Source organism: Hemitrygon akajei, chromosome 18, assembly GCF_048418815.1.
Source record: "Hemitrygon akajei chromosome 18, sHemAka1.3, whole genome shotgun sequence".
In the NCBI taxonomy this organism is placed as follows: Eukaryota; Metazoa; Chordata; class Chondrichthyes; order Myliobatiformes; family Dasyatidae; genus Hemitrygon; species Hemitrygon akajei.
The window spans coordinates 71,850,665-71,863,686 of record NC_133141.1 but is presented as its reverse complement, the minus strand read 5'-3'; the positions used below and the strand labels follow the sequence as shown (position 1 = coordinate 71,863,686).

At 44.1% G+C, this 13,022-nt stretch overlaps 1 protein-coding gene across 1 annotated transcript; it reads left to right on the top strand.

Annotated features, from left to right (window-relative positions):
* Nucleotides 1-739: 739 nt before the first annotated feature.
* LOC140741403 (uncharacterized) lies at nucleotides 740-10,809 on the top strand. The gene is made up of 3 exons (XM_073071571.1): nucleotides 740-1,468; nucleotides 9,867-9,956; nucleotides 10,604-10,809. Exons 1-3 carry the CDS (start codon nucleotides 740-742, stop codon nucleotides 10,682-10,684), a joined length of 900 nt encoding a protein of 299 aa, XP_072927672.1. The 3' UTR covers nucleotides 10,685-10,809.
* Nucleotides 10,810-13,022: the final 2,213 nt, after the last annotated feature.

Sequence of the window (13,022 nt, the reverse complement as noted above, 5' to 3'; positions counted from 1 at the left end):
CGGGCTACCTCTACAGAGAGGAATAAAGATATTTTGGGCCGAGACCCTTCGTTAGGACTGGAAAGGAAGGGGAAGGAAGCCAGAATAAGGTAGGGGGAGGAGTACAATCTGGAAGGGAAATATCTCTATCTCTTTAGAAAGTTCTTATTGTGACTGTTGTATTACTCCTTAAGACAGTAAATTCTAAATCACAACTGGCTATGTTAACAAAGAAATGACTTCATTGCCCCTCTGACCCAGGCCTAGGCTGAGTCCAGGCTGAACAAGGGGCCTGAGCAGAAACCCAGGAACTGGGATCTCAGTAACCAAAGGGAAGAGATTTATGGCAACTTGAGAATGATCCTAAATCTGTTTCCTCCAGTTACCGACCCTCCTGCTGCTGAAAGCAGTTTCTCCTGACCCACCTTCCATTATTTGATTGCCTCTAATAAATCTCTCTTTATCATCTGTCTCAAAGGGGAGTAGCGCTGGGGCTTCTCATGTCTCACCACATTAAATGGTCCCCTCTCCCTGGGCCGGCTGCTCACTGACCTGTTCCGGTGTCGGGAATGGCATTATTAGTGTCATGTTCTATAATATCGTGAGAATAAATCTTTGACTCCATCGTGTTCCTGTCACTGGTGCCATTGTCGTGGTTTCATCTCAGTCTGAGGCGAAACTGTGCTATTCCGAGCGTCGCAAGTTCAGGAAGTTCATCTGACACTGACTGCCAAGATTTTTTTTTACTGAGTGTTTTAAAATGCCAGCTGTTTTCAAAGTTGCTTTCCTCTCTCTCCTTCAGACCAGCCAAGTGCTAGAAGTTGTCTCTAGCCCAAGCCAGGCCGCAGGCGGCGGGGAGGAGAATGTGGGCCACAGCTCTGAATTGTCTCCAGGCAGAGCAAATGTCGAGCAGGAGCGGGCTTCCGAACAGAATGCCGACAGCTCAGAACACTGCTCGCTGCTCCAGAATCGAGCCCCAGCAGAGCAGGAAGAACCCGACCAGAGGCAGCGGCAGACGGAGGTTCCCTCGGAGATCACTGCTGAAGTACAAGACGGGACTGCTGGGAGTGAAGCGGAGAACCAGCCGGGGGCAACTGTCCAAGAGCTGGAAGCCGAGCTGGAAGCTCACTCTGGGGCCCGGGCAGTCGAGGAAGAGAGTCCGAGCCACCAGACGTCTTCCGAAACCAGCTCCCAGATTTTATCAGGGTCTCTGGACAAGGTTAATCAAGATCTCAAATTCCAACCAGAGACCTGTCACCAGCCTCAGGCAAAGGCTGGTGTTCAGGCTCGAGCAGAGGCCCAAGACCAGAGCCTGCGAGAGGCCCAAGACCAAGGACGGTTACCAGCCCAGGGGTTGCTCCAGAAGGAGTTCCAAGACCAGCCCCTCCAGGAACTCCATGATCAGCCTGAGATGGAAGAAGGGGCTTGTGACCAGGTTCATAAAGAGGTCTGTGAATGTGGCCAAGCAGAGGCCCAACATCAGGATGAGGTAAATTTGGGTCAGATTGCTGTATTAAAGATAAGTTTGGATAGGTCCATGGATGGGAGGGGTATGGATGGCTACAGTCCCAGGTGCTGGTCGACAGGACTAGGCTGAAAGGCCTGTTTATGAAGTGAATGACTCTTTGGCTGTTTATCTGTACTCAAATACTCTACCATTGAGCCATACCCCATGCTCACTTATAAAATTCATTTTAAAATGACAAAATTTTAGAAAATACAAGAAACTGGAGTAGACTTCATGAACTTCTTGGCCTCAGTAAGCCCTAAGACATAGGAGCAGAATGAGGCCATTTGGCCCATCGAGTCTGTTCCACCATTCCATCATGGCTGATTTATTATCCCTCTCAACTCCTTTCTCCTGCCTTCTCCCCGTTTCATTTGATGCCCTGACTAATCAAGAGCCTACCAACCTCTGCTTTAAGACCTGGCCTTCGCAGCCATCTTGTGGCAACGAGTTCCACAGATTCACCGCCCAATGACTCTGTGATCCTCACAGGATTCCATGCATTTTACAGGCTCTCTCGGGGTTATGACAGGGTTCAGTTCCCGAGATGGGAATGAACAGAAATAGTGCGCGGGGCAGGGTCACGGGAACAACTGCGACAGCGGAGCGAACAGACGCGGGAAGACCCAGTGAGAGGCCAAAATGAACTTGATTGAACTGAATTGACTATTTCTTACATCCTTCACGTACACGAGGAGTAAAAACCTTTACGTTATGTCTCCATGTGCAAATTGTAGTACAGTAAGTTAAACAACAGTACAGTCAGTGTAGCTTAGAAATTCAGTCTCCTCAGGAAATAGAGACGGCTCTGACCCTTCTTGTAAACAGCCTCAGTGTTCTTTGACCAGTCCAGTTTATTGTCCATTCGTATCCCCAGGTATCTGTAATCCCCCACCATGTCCACACTGACCCCTTGGATGGAAACAGGTGTCACTGGTGCCTTAGCCCTCCTCAGGTCCACCACCAGCTCCTTAGTCTTTTTCACATTAAGCTGTAGATGATTCTGCTCACACCATGTGACGAAGTTTCCTACCGTAGCCCTGTACTCAGCCTCATCTCCCTTGCTGATGCATCCAACTATGGCAGAGAAGTACTAGCGATCTTGCGATTCTCAAAAAGGAGGGGGTGACTTTGCACCCTTCGGCTCCTCAGAGTTGCTCCACATTCGTAACACCCCCATCCTTCTAAGGATTTTTACCACAGGGAAAAATTAACTACTACAGAGTCTTACAGAATTTCAGAATCTTAACACAATACAAAAGAGTTTTTTTTCACTACAGAGTAATACAGTTATACATTCAAGTTAGCACCTAAACAATTAGTGATTACATTGTCACTTCCTTTAATATCTTAATATCTTGTACCTTAATAAATTCCTGTAGCATCAGACTCCACTTTAATAACCACCTATTTTTATTACTTTTCTTCAGCAAAACAAAACTAAAGAGTTGTGATCTTAGCTTACGTGAATATTACAAAAGTTTATGCAAATACTAATCTTTATTTTACTTTCAAACTTAACAGTCAATCTTCCATGGTGTTGTCTTTATTATTTACATGCTTTGTCGAAATCCCTTAAAACCAGATCCTGTTATTTAAAGTGGCATCCCGTCAACCCTCGACCCTGTTCCAGTTAACTCCCATGTGGTTAGCTTGCTTACCAGTGTGGAATAGGCTTTTGCATGCTCCTTTCATAGGAGTTATTTTATCAACAATGTTTTCCAAACTTAGCCCATTTTCTGAACTTCCACACAATTCTTTATTTTTAAGCAAGTCGTTAGTTTTATCTTCAGGACCCTTCATTCTATTAGTTTTCAGTTTAATATCTGCAAGCGATCCCTCTTTGTCCAAACAGCATTTCAAATTCTGCCTCTTCACAGCACACCCTTGAATAACATTAGCGAGTGGGGTACCTTTACATTCCAAATCAAACTGTAATTGTTTCGCAGGCACCTTGGTAACAAGCCATTGTCCCTTCAGCCTGGTTACTGCTTCTGACACCAATCCAGACTTTAAATTTTCTTCATTCAATTTAGGAACTACACTTTTCCCTTCTCCTTCAATAATAATATCCACATCACCACCTTTTATCTCCTCACTAACTTTTAACACACCTTCGAGCACAAACAACTGGGAATTCTCACTTCCCACTAGTACCAAGGTTAACCCTTTCTTCACTGAACCAAGTCCATCTGACGCACAAGGACTGCATTCCTTTTTAACTGAATCAGATACCTCAGACTTTTCCTGAGTTTCATTACTAGGTTCAGTACCACGTGCATCCACATCTTGAACACACTCAAACGGGACAGCTGCCTCTTCCAGGCTTTCAATACCCATCCCCTTTTCGAATTCTAAGTTTCCCTGATCCTCCCAGTTACTCTCTGGGCAACTCCCTTCTGGAGTAAACTCAACCCTACAGGCTGAAACAACCTCATCTGCCAACCCAGCAGACTCCTTCAAGGTAATGGCATCCTTTTCATCTAGGACTGCCCTCATTTCATTATCGGGAACACCTTTAAAATTTTCAACTTCTTCAAACAGTTCTATCAAGCCAGACAGATCATCCATGTCCAACCCTGGACCTTCTAACAGCCTTACCTGTTTCTCATTTTTTCTCTGTGCCTCTATAAATTTCCTCCTGGCTAAGGGTAGGCCTACCTCCTCTCCTTTACTCTCTTTCACCTCCCTATTCTCCGTTTTACCATTCCCCAACCCCTCTTGGTACAGGGTCGGTAAAAACGTCTCAGCCAAATCGATACTGGCCTGATTTAAACTGGTCTCTTTCTCAGCTGTCTTTCTCGACATGCTGCGAGTGATCGTGCATGCGGGATAGATCTTGGAATCTAGGGGCGGGTCCTCAACACTTACAGGCTGGCTCGTCAGCTTCATTGCTGACCAAACCTCACCACCTGCTAAATCGTTACCCAGAAGGACGTTCACGTCAGTTCTCAGAAATTCTGATCGCACCCCTATTTCAACTGGTCCAGATACCAGCTCACAATTTATAATGATCCTATGCAAAGGCACAGCTTCTGTCCCTTTTATTATGCCTCTCAAAGCTACCTCTCCTGTCTCAGGACCAAAATCTAGTACCTTACTGAGAATCAATGACTGCTCAGCTCCAGTATCTCTCTAGATCCGCACTGGAACTGGTGTTTCATCCTCTTTCACAGACACGGTCCCTTCTGAAATAAATTTCTCACGCCCCTCTCGTATTCTATCTACCTGGGGCTTTCTCATCGATTTACTGATGACACGGCCATAGTGGGGTGTGTCAGGAATGGACAGGAGGAGGAGTATAGGAAACTGATACAGGACTTTGTGATATGGTGCAACTCAAACTACCTGCGTCTCAATATCACCAAGACCAAGGAGATGGTGGTGGACTTTAGGAGATCTAGGCCTCATATGGAGCCAGTGATCATTAATGGAGAATGTGTGGAGCAGGTTAAGACCTACAAATATCTGGGAGTACAGTTAGACGAGAAGCTAGACTGGCCTGCCAACACAGATGCCTTGTGCAGGAAGGCACAGAGTCGACTGTACTTCCTTAGAAGGTTGGCGTCATTCAATGTCTGTAGTGAGATGCTGAAGATGTTCTATAGGTCAGTTGTGGAGAGCGCCCTCTTCTTCGTGGTGGCGTGTTGGGGAGGAAGCATTAAGAAGAGGGACGCCTCACGTCTTAATAAGCTGGTAAGGAAGGCGGGCTCTGTCGTGGGCAAAGTACTGGAGAGTTTAACATCGGTAGCTGAGCGAAGGGCGCTGAGTAGGCTACGGTCAATTATGGAAAACTCTGAACATCCTCTACGTAGCACCATCCAGAGACAGAGAAGCAGTTTCAGCGACAGGTTACTATCGATGCAATGCTCCTCAGACAGGATGAAGAGGTCAATACTCCCCAATGCCATTAGGCTTTACAATTCAACCGCCAGGACTTAAGAACTTTTTAAAAGCTATTATTAATGCTTTTTGAGATAGTGATTTAGATGCATATCATATTTTTTACTGAGTTAAGTATTGTATGTAATTAGTTTTGCTACAACAAGTGTATGGGACATTGGAAAAAAAGTTGAATTTCCCCATGGGGATGAATAAAGTATCTATCTATCTATCTATCTATCTATCTATCAATACACCCTGTAGGGACTGCTGCTTTCCCTTTTCCTGTCTCCTTCCTCGGAGCAAAGCACTTAGATGCAATATGACCCACCTTTCCACAATTAAAACAGGTCAAGCCAGGACCCCTCTTGCCATCTTGCCTTTCCTCCTCCTTATTTTTATCACTAGCTCCCGGCGGGACCTCTGCCTCAGCCGGCGGGCTTTCTCTACCGTTCCTACGGTCGTTCTGGTAACTCTTATTCGAGGAAAACTTTGTCTTGTGGGTTAGGGCATATTAATCAGCGAACCTGGCAAATTCGGATATGGACTTATTCGGCTTCTCGTTCAAATACATCCGGATATCATCCGAAACACAACCTTTAAATTCCTCAATCAGAATTAACTCCCTTAAATGCCGAAAATCTTCTTCCACCATTTCTGCTGCACACCAACAATCCAAGAGCACACCCTTCTCATAGGCAAACTCTGCATACATCTGATTCCGCACTTCCTTTAAATTTCTGGACTTTTGTCTATAGGCCTCAGGTACCAATTTGTAGGCCCAAAGAATGACCTGTTTTACTTCCTCGTAATTCTCATACTCCTCCTCGTCCACAAACAACGCCGCATATGCTCGTTGTGCCTTCCCTTTTAACACACTTTGTAACAACGCCACCCACTGATCTCTGGGCCACTTCTGACTCACTGCCATCTTTTCAAAATGCAAGAAATAACTATCAACATCCGTCTCCTCGAACGGAGGTACTAACCTAAACTCCCTACTAACATTAAACCGCTCCTCTCGGTCTGGCCCTTGAGCTCTTCGCTCTTGCCTTAACTTCTCTATGTCCCGCTCATGTTGCCTCTGTTTCTCCTTCTCCTCATACTCTTTCTCCTTCTCGGCTCTTTCCTTCTCCTTTTCAGCTCTTTCCTTCTCCTTTTCAGCTGCTTCCAGCTGTTTTAACTTAATTTCATGCTCCCTCTGCTTTTCAGCTCTTTCCTTCTCCTTTTCAGCTGCTTCCAGCTGTTTTAACCTAATTTCATGCTCCCTCTTCACCTCTAACTCCTTTAGCTGGAGCTCATACTCCCTTTTCCTCTGTTCCGCGTCCAGCCTCAATTTCTCCAACTCTAACTGAGCCATCCCACTAGCAGGTACCTTTTCAGGGATATTTTCCAATACCTCAGCCGAAAACACATTCTTCTCAATAGAATACTGAGTTATGGCCCTCCGCATCTCCCACTTTTTCATTAACGACCTCATCTCTGTGAGATTTAGTCCTTTCACAATATTTACCAAGTCCGACTTTGTGGCCCCCTCTAGCGCCTTCAAAGTCGGGTTTTGTGTAAATTCGTCTATGTCCATCTTTGCTGGTTTCCCGTCTGGCTACCCGCGCAACCAGATCCAAGTTTGGACTTAAAAACCCGATTTACTGGCCCTCCAATTTGGTATCAAATCTCGAGACGAGGCCCCAAGTTGTTACGAACCCCGTAACTGGGTTACTTACCAGCAAAGATAGAGGTGTCCGTTGGAGTCTGATGATACCATTTTTAACAGTATTTATTAGCAAAAATACACAAAAATAATGTCAATGCAAACATACAGATAATATACGTCGTCAATACTAAACCTAAAAGTGCGGGTATAATAATAATCAATAAGAAATAAGCTCTATCGTTGTCTAGGGGATAATGAATTGTCCGATGGTAATCTAAAGTTCATTTCAGTTCATACAGGCTGCAGCCATTGTTTGTTTGCCGCTGTGTTACAATTGTTGGAGAGAGAGAGAGATAGAAGAATGGGAACAGTTACCGCTATTGTTTTTGCCAACCTTCCTTTGTGATTTCGATCCGTCGGTGTCTCGTTGTTGTGGCCGTTCAAGTATGACCTCTCCTTTAGCTAAACCGTTCTTCCGTGATGAGCCCGCCACCTAGGCAAGGGAGGACACACACGAGCTCTCACCGGCTTTCGCTATAAAACGCTGTCACTGGATTTCTAGCGTTTCTCCTGGTGTGTCTAAGGGGTGTTCCCCAGACCCGTCTTTTATCCTCACTCACGGGGTCTCAGATGTCAGTCAGGTTGGGATGATGCAATCCCTCAACCGGACCACTCTGGTTGTCCCCTGAGGGGTTTCAATGAATAGTACAGTACTCAATACACAATTCCTTCTCCAAGAGACAATAGCAGTAATCAGTGGTTCTGTTCCGCTTGTGTTAGGAGACATTCCACCTTGTTGTGTATTCTGCGTTGTCTATAACAACTGCCTTTGCTGTGATCCTGCGTCTCTCTCTCTCATTTCCTGACATGCTGTGTATCTCTCTCATTTCCTGGGTATCAGACCCAAAATACTAGCGATCTTGCGATTCTCAAAAAGGAGGGGGTGACTTTGCACCCTTCGGCCCCTCAGAGTTGCTCCACATTCGTAACAATATATTTAAAGATTAAACAGGATCTGTATTGGTCTAACCATGTAATACCCGACGTGTGAGGATATTGTGAGTATCAACACACAGGTACACTTCCTGTCCAACCATTTCTGCGAGAGAAACGGTACGAGGCATAATTGCCAACCTACCGCTTTTGATACTAATATTCAGCAATATTCATGGCTTTAGCAATAGTTCATTAGACGTTCTTTTTTCATACTTGATTATTTGGTTCCAGCTTAGGTGGCTAAAAGTGTAAAACACTTATCTGCTTTCTTTCTGTTATTTTTATACTGTACCTGCTTAGGAACACTGCTAAGTGCTGCGGGCCCTGCTGTCTGCTCTGACTCAGTCGTATTAGTAAAGCTACATCTGTGGTTGATTGCCGGTTACTAATGGTGTTCCGTAGGGGTCGGTGTTGGGGCCGCTTCTTTTTACATTGTATATCAATGATTTAGATTATGGATTAAATGGTTTTGTGGCTAAGTTTGTGGATGACGCCAAGATAGGTGGAGGAGCAGGAAGTATTGAAGAAACGGAAAGGTTGCAGAGAGACTTGATCAGTTTAGGAGAGTGGGCAAAGAAATGGCAGATGAGATACAATGTTGAGAAATGTATGGTTGTACATTTTGGAAGAAGAAATAATCTGGCAGATTATTATTTAGATGGGGAGAAAATTCAAAAATCGGAAGTGCAAAGGGACTTGGGGGTCCTAGTGCAGGATACCCTAAAGGTTAACCACCAGGAGTGAGGATATAGGAAATGGCAAGCATTTTGTCAGCTCTGGCACCTAGAAAAAATTAGCACTGCACCCCTGCCCTCAACCATTAGGAAGGAGGTACAGGAGCCTCAGGACCCACACCACCAGGTTCAGGAACAGTTACTACCCTTCAACCGTCAGGAAGGAGGTACAGGAGCCTCAGGACCCACACCACCAGGTTCAGGAACAGTTACTACCCCTCAACCATCAGGAAGGAGGTACAGGAGCCTCAGGACCCACACCACCAGGTTCAGGAACAGTTACTACCCTTCAACCATCAGGAAGGAGGTACAGGAGCCTCAGGACCCACACCACCAGGTTCAGGAACAGTTACTACCCCTCAACCATTAGGAAGAGGTACAGGAGCCTCAGGACCCACACCACCAGGTTCAGGAACAGTTATTACCCCTCAACTATCAGGCTCCTGAACTGTCGTGGGTCACTTCACTCTCCCCAACTCTCGATTCCACGATCTACAGACTCACTTTCTACAACAGATACTCTCAGTATTATTTATTTTTATTTGCATCATTTGTCTTTTTTTGTGCATTAATTGTTTGTCAATCTTTGTTTATGTGTAGTTTTTCATAAATTCAATTGTATTTATTTTATTTTGTAAATGCCTGTGACAAAATAAATCCCAAGGTTGTACATAGTGTTGTATACAGTTGTATGCAAAGGTCTTAGATTTATATATAACTGATGAGGTAATGATTATAGCTGTGATATTTGGGTTATAACTATAGATAAGGGGGGGGGGACTAATTAATGAAGGACTTGTTATGTTATCTTGTATGGTGGGAACCGAGATTGAGTTCGCAGTCTTTTCGGCGAGGCGAGTGAAGAGGACGGACAAATGCGGGAGCAGTCGTCAGTCTCGGGAGGGCGGATACCAGAATTCGACAGTTCAGAGGTCGTTTATGGATGGATCGGGGAGTTGTGAGCTCCAATGATTTAAATTTGTGCACAAAACTGATAAACTTACTGAGTGGCGCCTGTGTTTTATCTGTTTCTACTAACCACACCACCAAAAAGAGTTAGAAAGTGTAATCACTTAATCGTACATTGTGTATTGTCTGATCTGATATTTTACAGTGTGGGCTTGTATCGGGGTGCATTGCACAGCATCTACGCAAACGTGAGTTCACAGTTTGGTCGGGCCTACAGCAGTTCCCCAAGACGGACGTGAGTTGATCGAGCCGAGCGTTACATATCTATCTAGCTAGGGTGCCTAAGACTTTTGCACACAGCACTGTATTTGCCAACATGGAGCAGAGAGGGAGTTTGTAAATCTGACAGGAGCAAAGAATGCTGGGAGTGGCGAGGGTGGGGCACCGCGGGAGGGGTGAGGGACAATGGCAGAGGAGGAGTGCCAGTGGTGCAGACACACCCGGTCCTGAGACACCGGGCAAGGCCATTTGATTCCAAACAATTGGTTTATTGATCATTACAGATGTTTCTCTGGTGCTTCCCACTCACTGCCTCTCCCTTCCCCTTTTTCCAACCATGATTCCTCCACTCCCAGTCCACAATAGAGACCCACATCAGAATCAGGTTCATCATCACTCACATACATAATGAAATTTGTATTTTTTTGCAGCAGCAGTACAGTGTAATCCATAAAATTACTACAGCACTGTGCAAAAGTCTTTGGCACCCTAACTATATATATATATATAGATAAATGTATGTGTATACATGTGTGTGTCTGTGTATGTGTGTGTGTGTGTGTGTGTGCGCCCCTAAGACTTTGGCACAGTACTATACATACTTTGATAGAAAAATTTTCAAAGTTCCAAGTTCAAGGTAAACTTACACTTTTCATCTCACAGGCGGTAACAGTCCACGTTGGCAACGATCTGCAGGAAAACCGCTTCAGCCGTAAACGACGCAACGCCCCTACGGTGCACTGATGCCCCCGTCCACTTACGCTCCAGCCTCTTCCATCTTGGACGTGATACGACGTTGCTTAAATTTGAGAAGAAATCATTTTATAACTTACTAATCTACTGCATTTTGTAAATTAACCTCCTGCTTTTTGTAAATGTATCACTTTCCTAAACGTATTAAATATATTTAAAGTTTGTGAACCACTGTAATGTCGCATCAGTTCTTTTGCCTCCCCAGTAGATAATGTGTTGATGATATTTTACCTATGTGGTTGAGGGAGGGACATACAGCGGTGGGAACATTGACACGTAGAATACCTACAGCGCAATACATGCCCTTCAGCCGACAAAGCTGTCCTTACCTTAGGTTACCCATAGCCCTCTATTTTTCTAAGCTCCATGTACCTATCGAAAATATCATATCCACCTCCACCACCGTTGCCGGCAGCCCATTCCACGCTCTCACCACTCTCTGAGTAAAAAAACTTACCCCTGACATCTCCTCTGTACCTACTCCCCAGCACCTTAAACCTGCGTCCTCTTGTGGCAGCCATTTCAGCCCTGGGAAAAGGCCTCTGACTATCCACATGATCAATGCCTCTCATCACCTTGTACACCTCTATCAGGTCACCTCTCATCCTCCGTCGCTCCAAGGAGAAAAGGTTCACCTCTGTCACTCAACCTACTCTCATAAGGCATGCTCCCCAATCCAGGCAACATCCTTGTTAATCTCCTCTGCACCCTTTCTATGGTTTCCACACCCTTCCTGTAGTGAGGCGACCAGAACTGAGCACAGTACTCCAAGTGGGGTCTGACGTGTGATCGCAGTGACTTTGATCGTGTAATGATTGTTGGTGCCAGATGGGATGGTTCGAGTATCTCAGAAACTGGTGATCTGGAATTTTCAGTCTCCAGAATTTACAGAGAATGGTGCGAAAAATAAATTAGCAATAGTTCTGTAGGCAAATATGCCTTGTTACTGAGAGGTCAAAGGCGAACGGCCATATTGGTTCAAGCTGACAGGAAGGCGATGGACTCCTAACCATGCATTTCAACCTCTCAACACACAACACATTGAACCTTGAAGTGGATGGGCTGTAGCAGCAGAAGACCGCACCGCGTTGCACTCCTGTACCTAATAAAGTGGCCACCTAGTGTCGACTGTAATCCATTTAGGTCTGTTCTTTTTGAACACTTGTACATTATGTAATTTGATCATGGATTCACTACACATTAATATTGGCAAAAACAAAATTTGCATTTTGTTCTAAAAACATCATTTTTACTCTTGATTAATTCAAATAACTTGTCTGGGCCCTAACTTGCTGCTTTATATATAAAGTCAGACTAATGGATTGTTCATTTATTTTCAAAGCTTCCAATTTCAACCCAGCAAGGTCTATGAAATGAAAAAAAAGTGATGACTAAGACATTTTTGTTTCCTATTTCTTTATTCATATTTCAGTTGGACCAATACAGTTTATTAGCCTTCAATAATTTGTAAGAATGAGGGTGCAGGCAATAGGTTGTGTGCTGGTCCTCTGCATCATAAAATACTATCCTCGGCTTAATACGTACTTCACTTAGTAAAGCCAAATCCCTTTGTATCTATTCATCAGGCAAACCCACATTTAAATATCCTATGAACATCAAAAACCTCTTCTCTTTCTGCTCATAACCTTAACATTGAATGTGGAAATTCTACAGAAATATATCTTTGTCTCCTGTTTTAATAGCCGAGAAGCCAGTAAAGTGTTATAGCAGAGAATACTCCCTTTCCACTCACGGAATTTTAGAGTTACAAGCCCAGTTTTTTTCCAGTCCTCTGTGTTTTTCTAGGCAGCAGAGTACATCTATAAAGTTACATGTAGTTACCCCACAAAGGCAAAGGAGACACTTGCAGAGTTCATAATATAAACACAATGAGAAAATAAATAACCATTAATTATTAATATCAACATGGGAAAAAAAGTTCATCACATCCAACCTAGTAGGATGAAAAGACTAATGATTTACAGAAATTTAAAGAGAAATTGTAAAATAGTCAAGAAAATAAATGTTTTTGTAGAGACCAGTATTGTAGTCTAGGAACAGACAGCTAAAAGACTCAATGTTAAGAAATCTGAAATAAAAATACATAATATTGCAAGTACTTGAAAAGGCAGCAGTATAAGTTCTAGAGAAGAGGAAACAGATGTGGAAAGAATGAGGGAGTGTCTAAGATGGAGTGTAGACCAAGTTAGGTTGAATGGAACACATTATTTGTAATTCCTGAATCTTCATCCTCTTTTAGTATCACCCCATGCTTCAAGTGTCCTCTTTTATTTCACTACCATAGATGAAGATTAGTTTAATTTGAAAA

What these genes read in the sequence shown, in the direction of transcription:
- LOC140741403 (XM_073071571.1), top strand. Translation starts at nt 740, where the DNA reads ATGCCAGCTGTTTTCAAAGTTGCTTTCCTCTCTCTCCTTCAGACCAGC. An exon ending in AGGCCCAACATCAGGATGAG is followed by an intron (nt 1,469 to 9,866) that starts GTAAATTTGGGT and finishes GATATTTTACAG; the next exon opens with TGTGGGCTTGTATCGGGGTG. An exon ending in AGCAGTTCCCCAAGACGGAC is followed by an intron (nt 9,957 to 10,603) that starts GTGAGTTGATCG and finishes TTCATCTCACAG; the next exon opens with GCGGTAACAGTCCACGTTGG.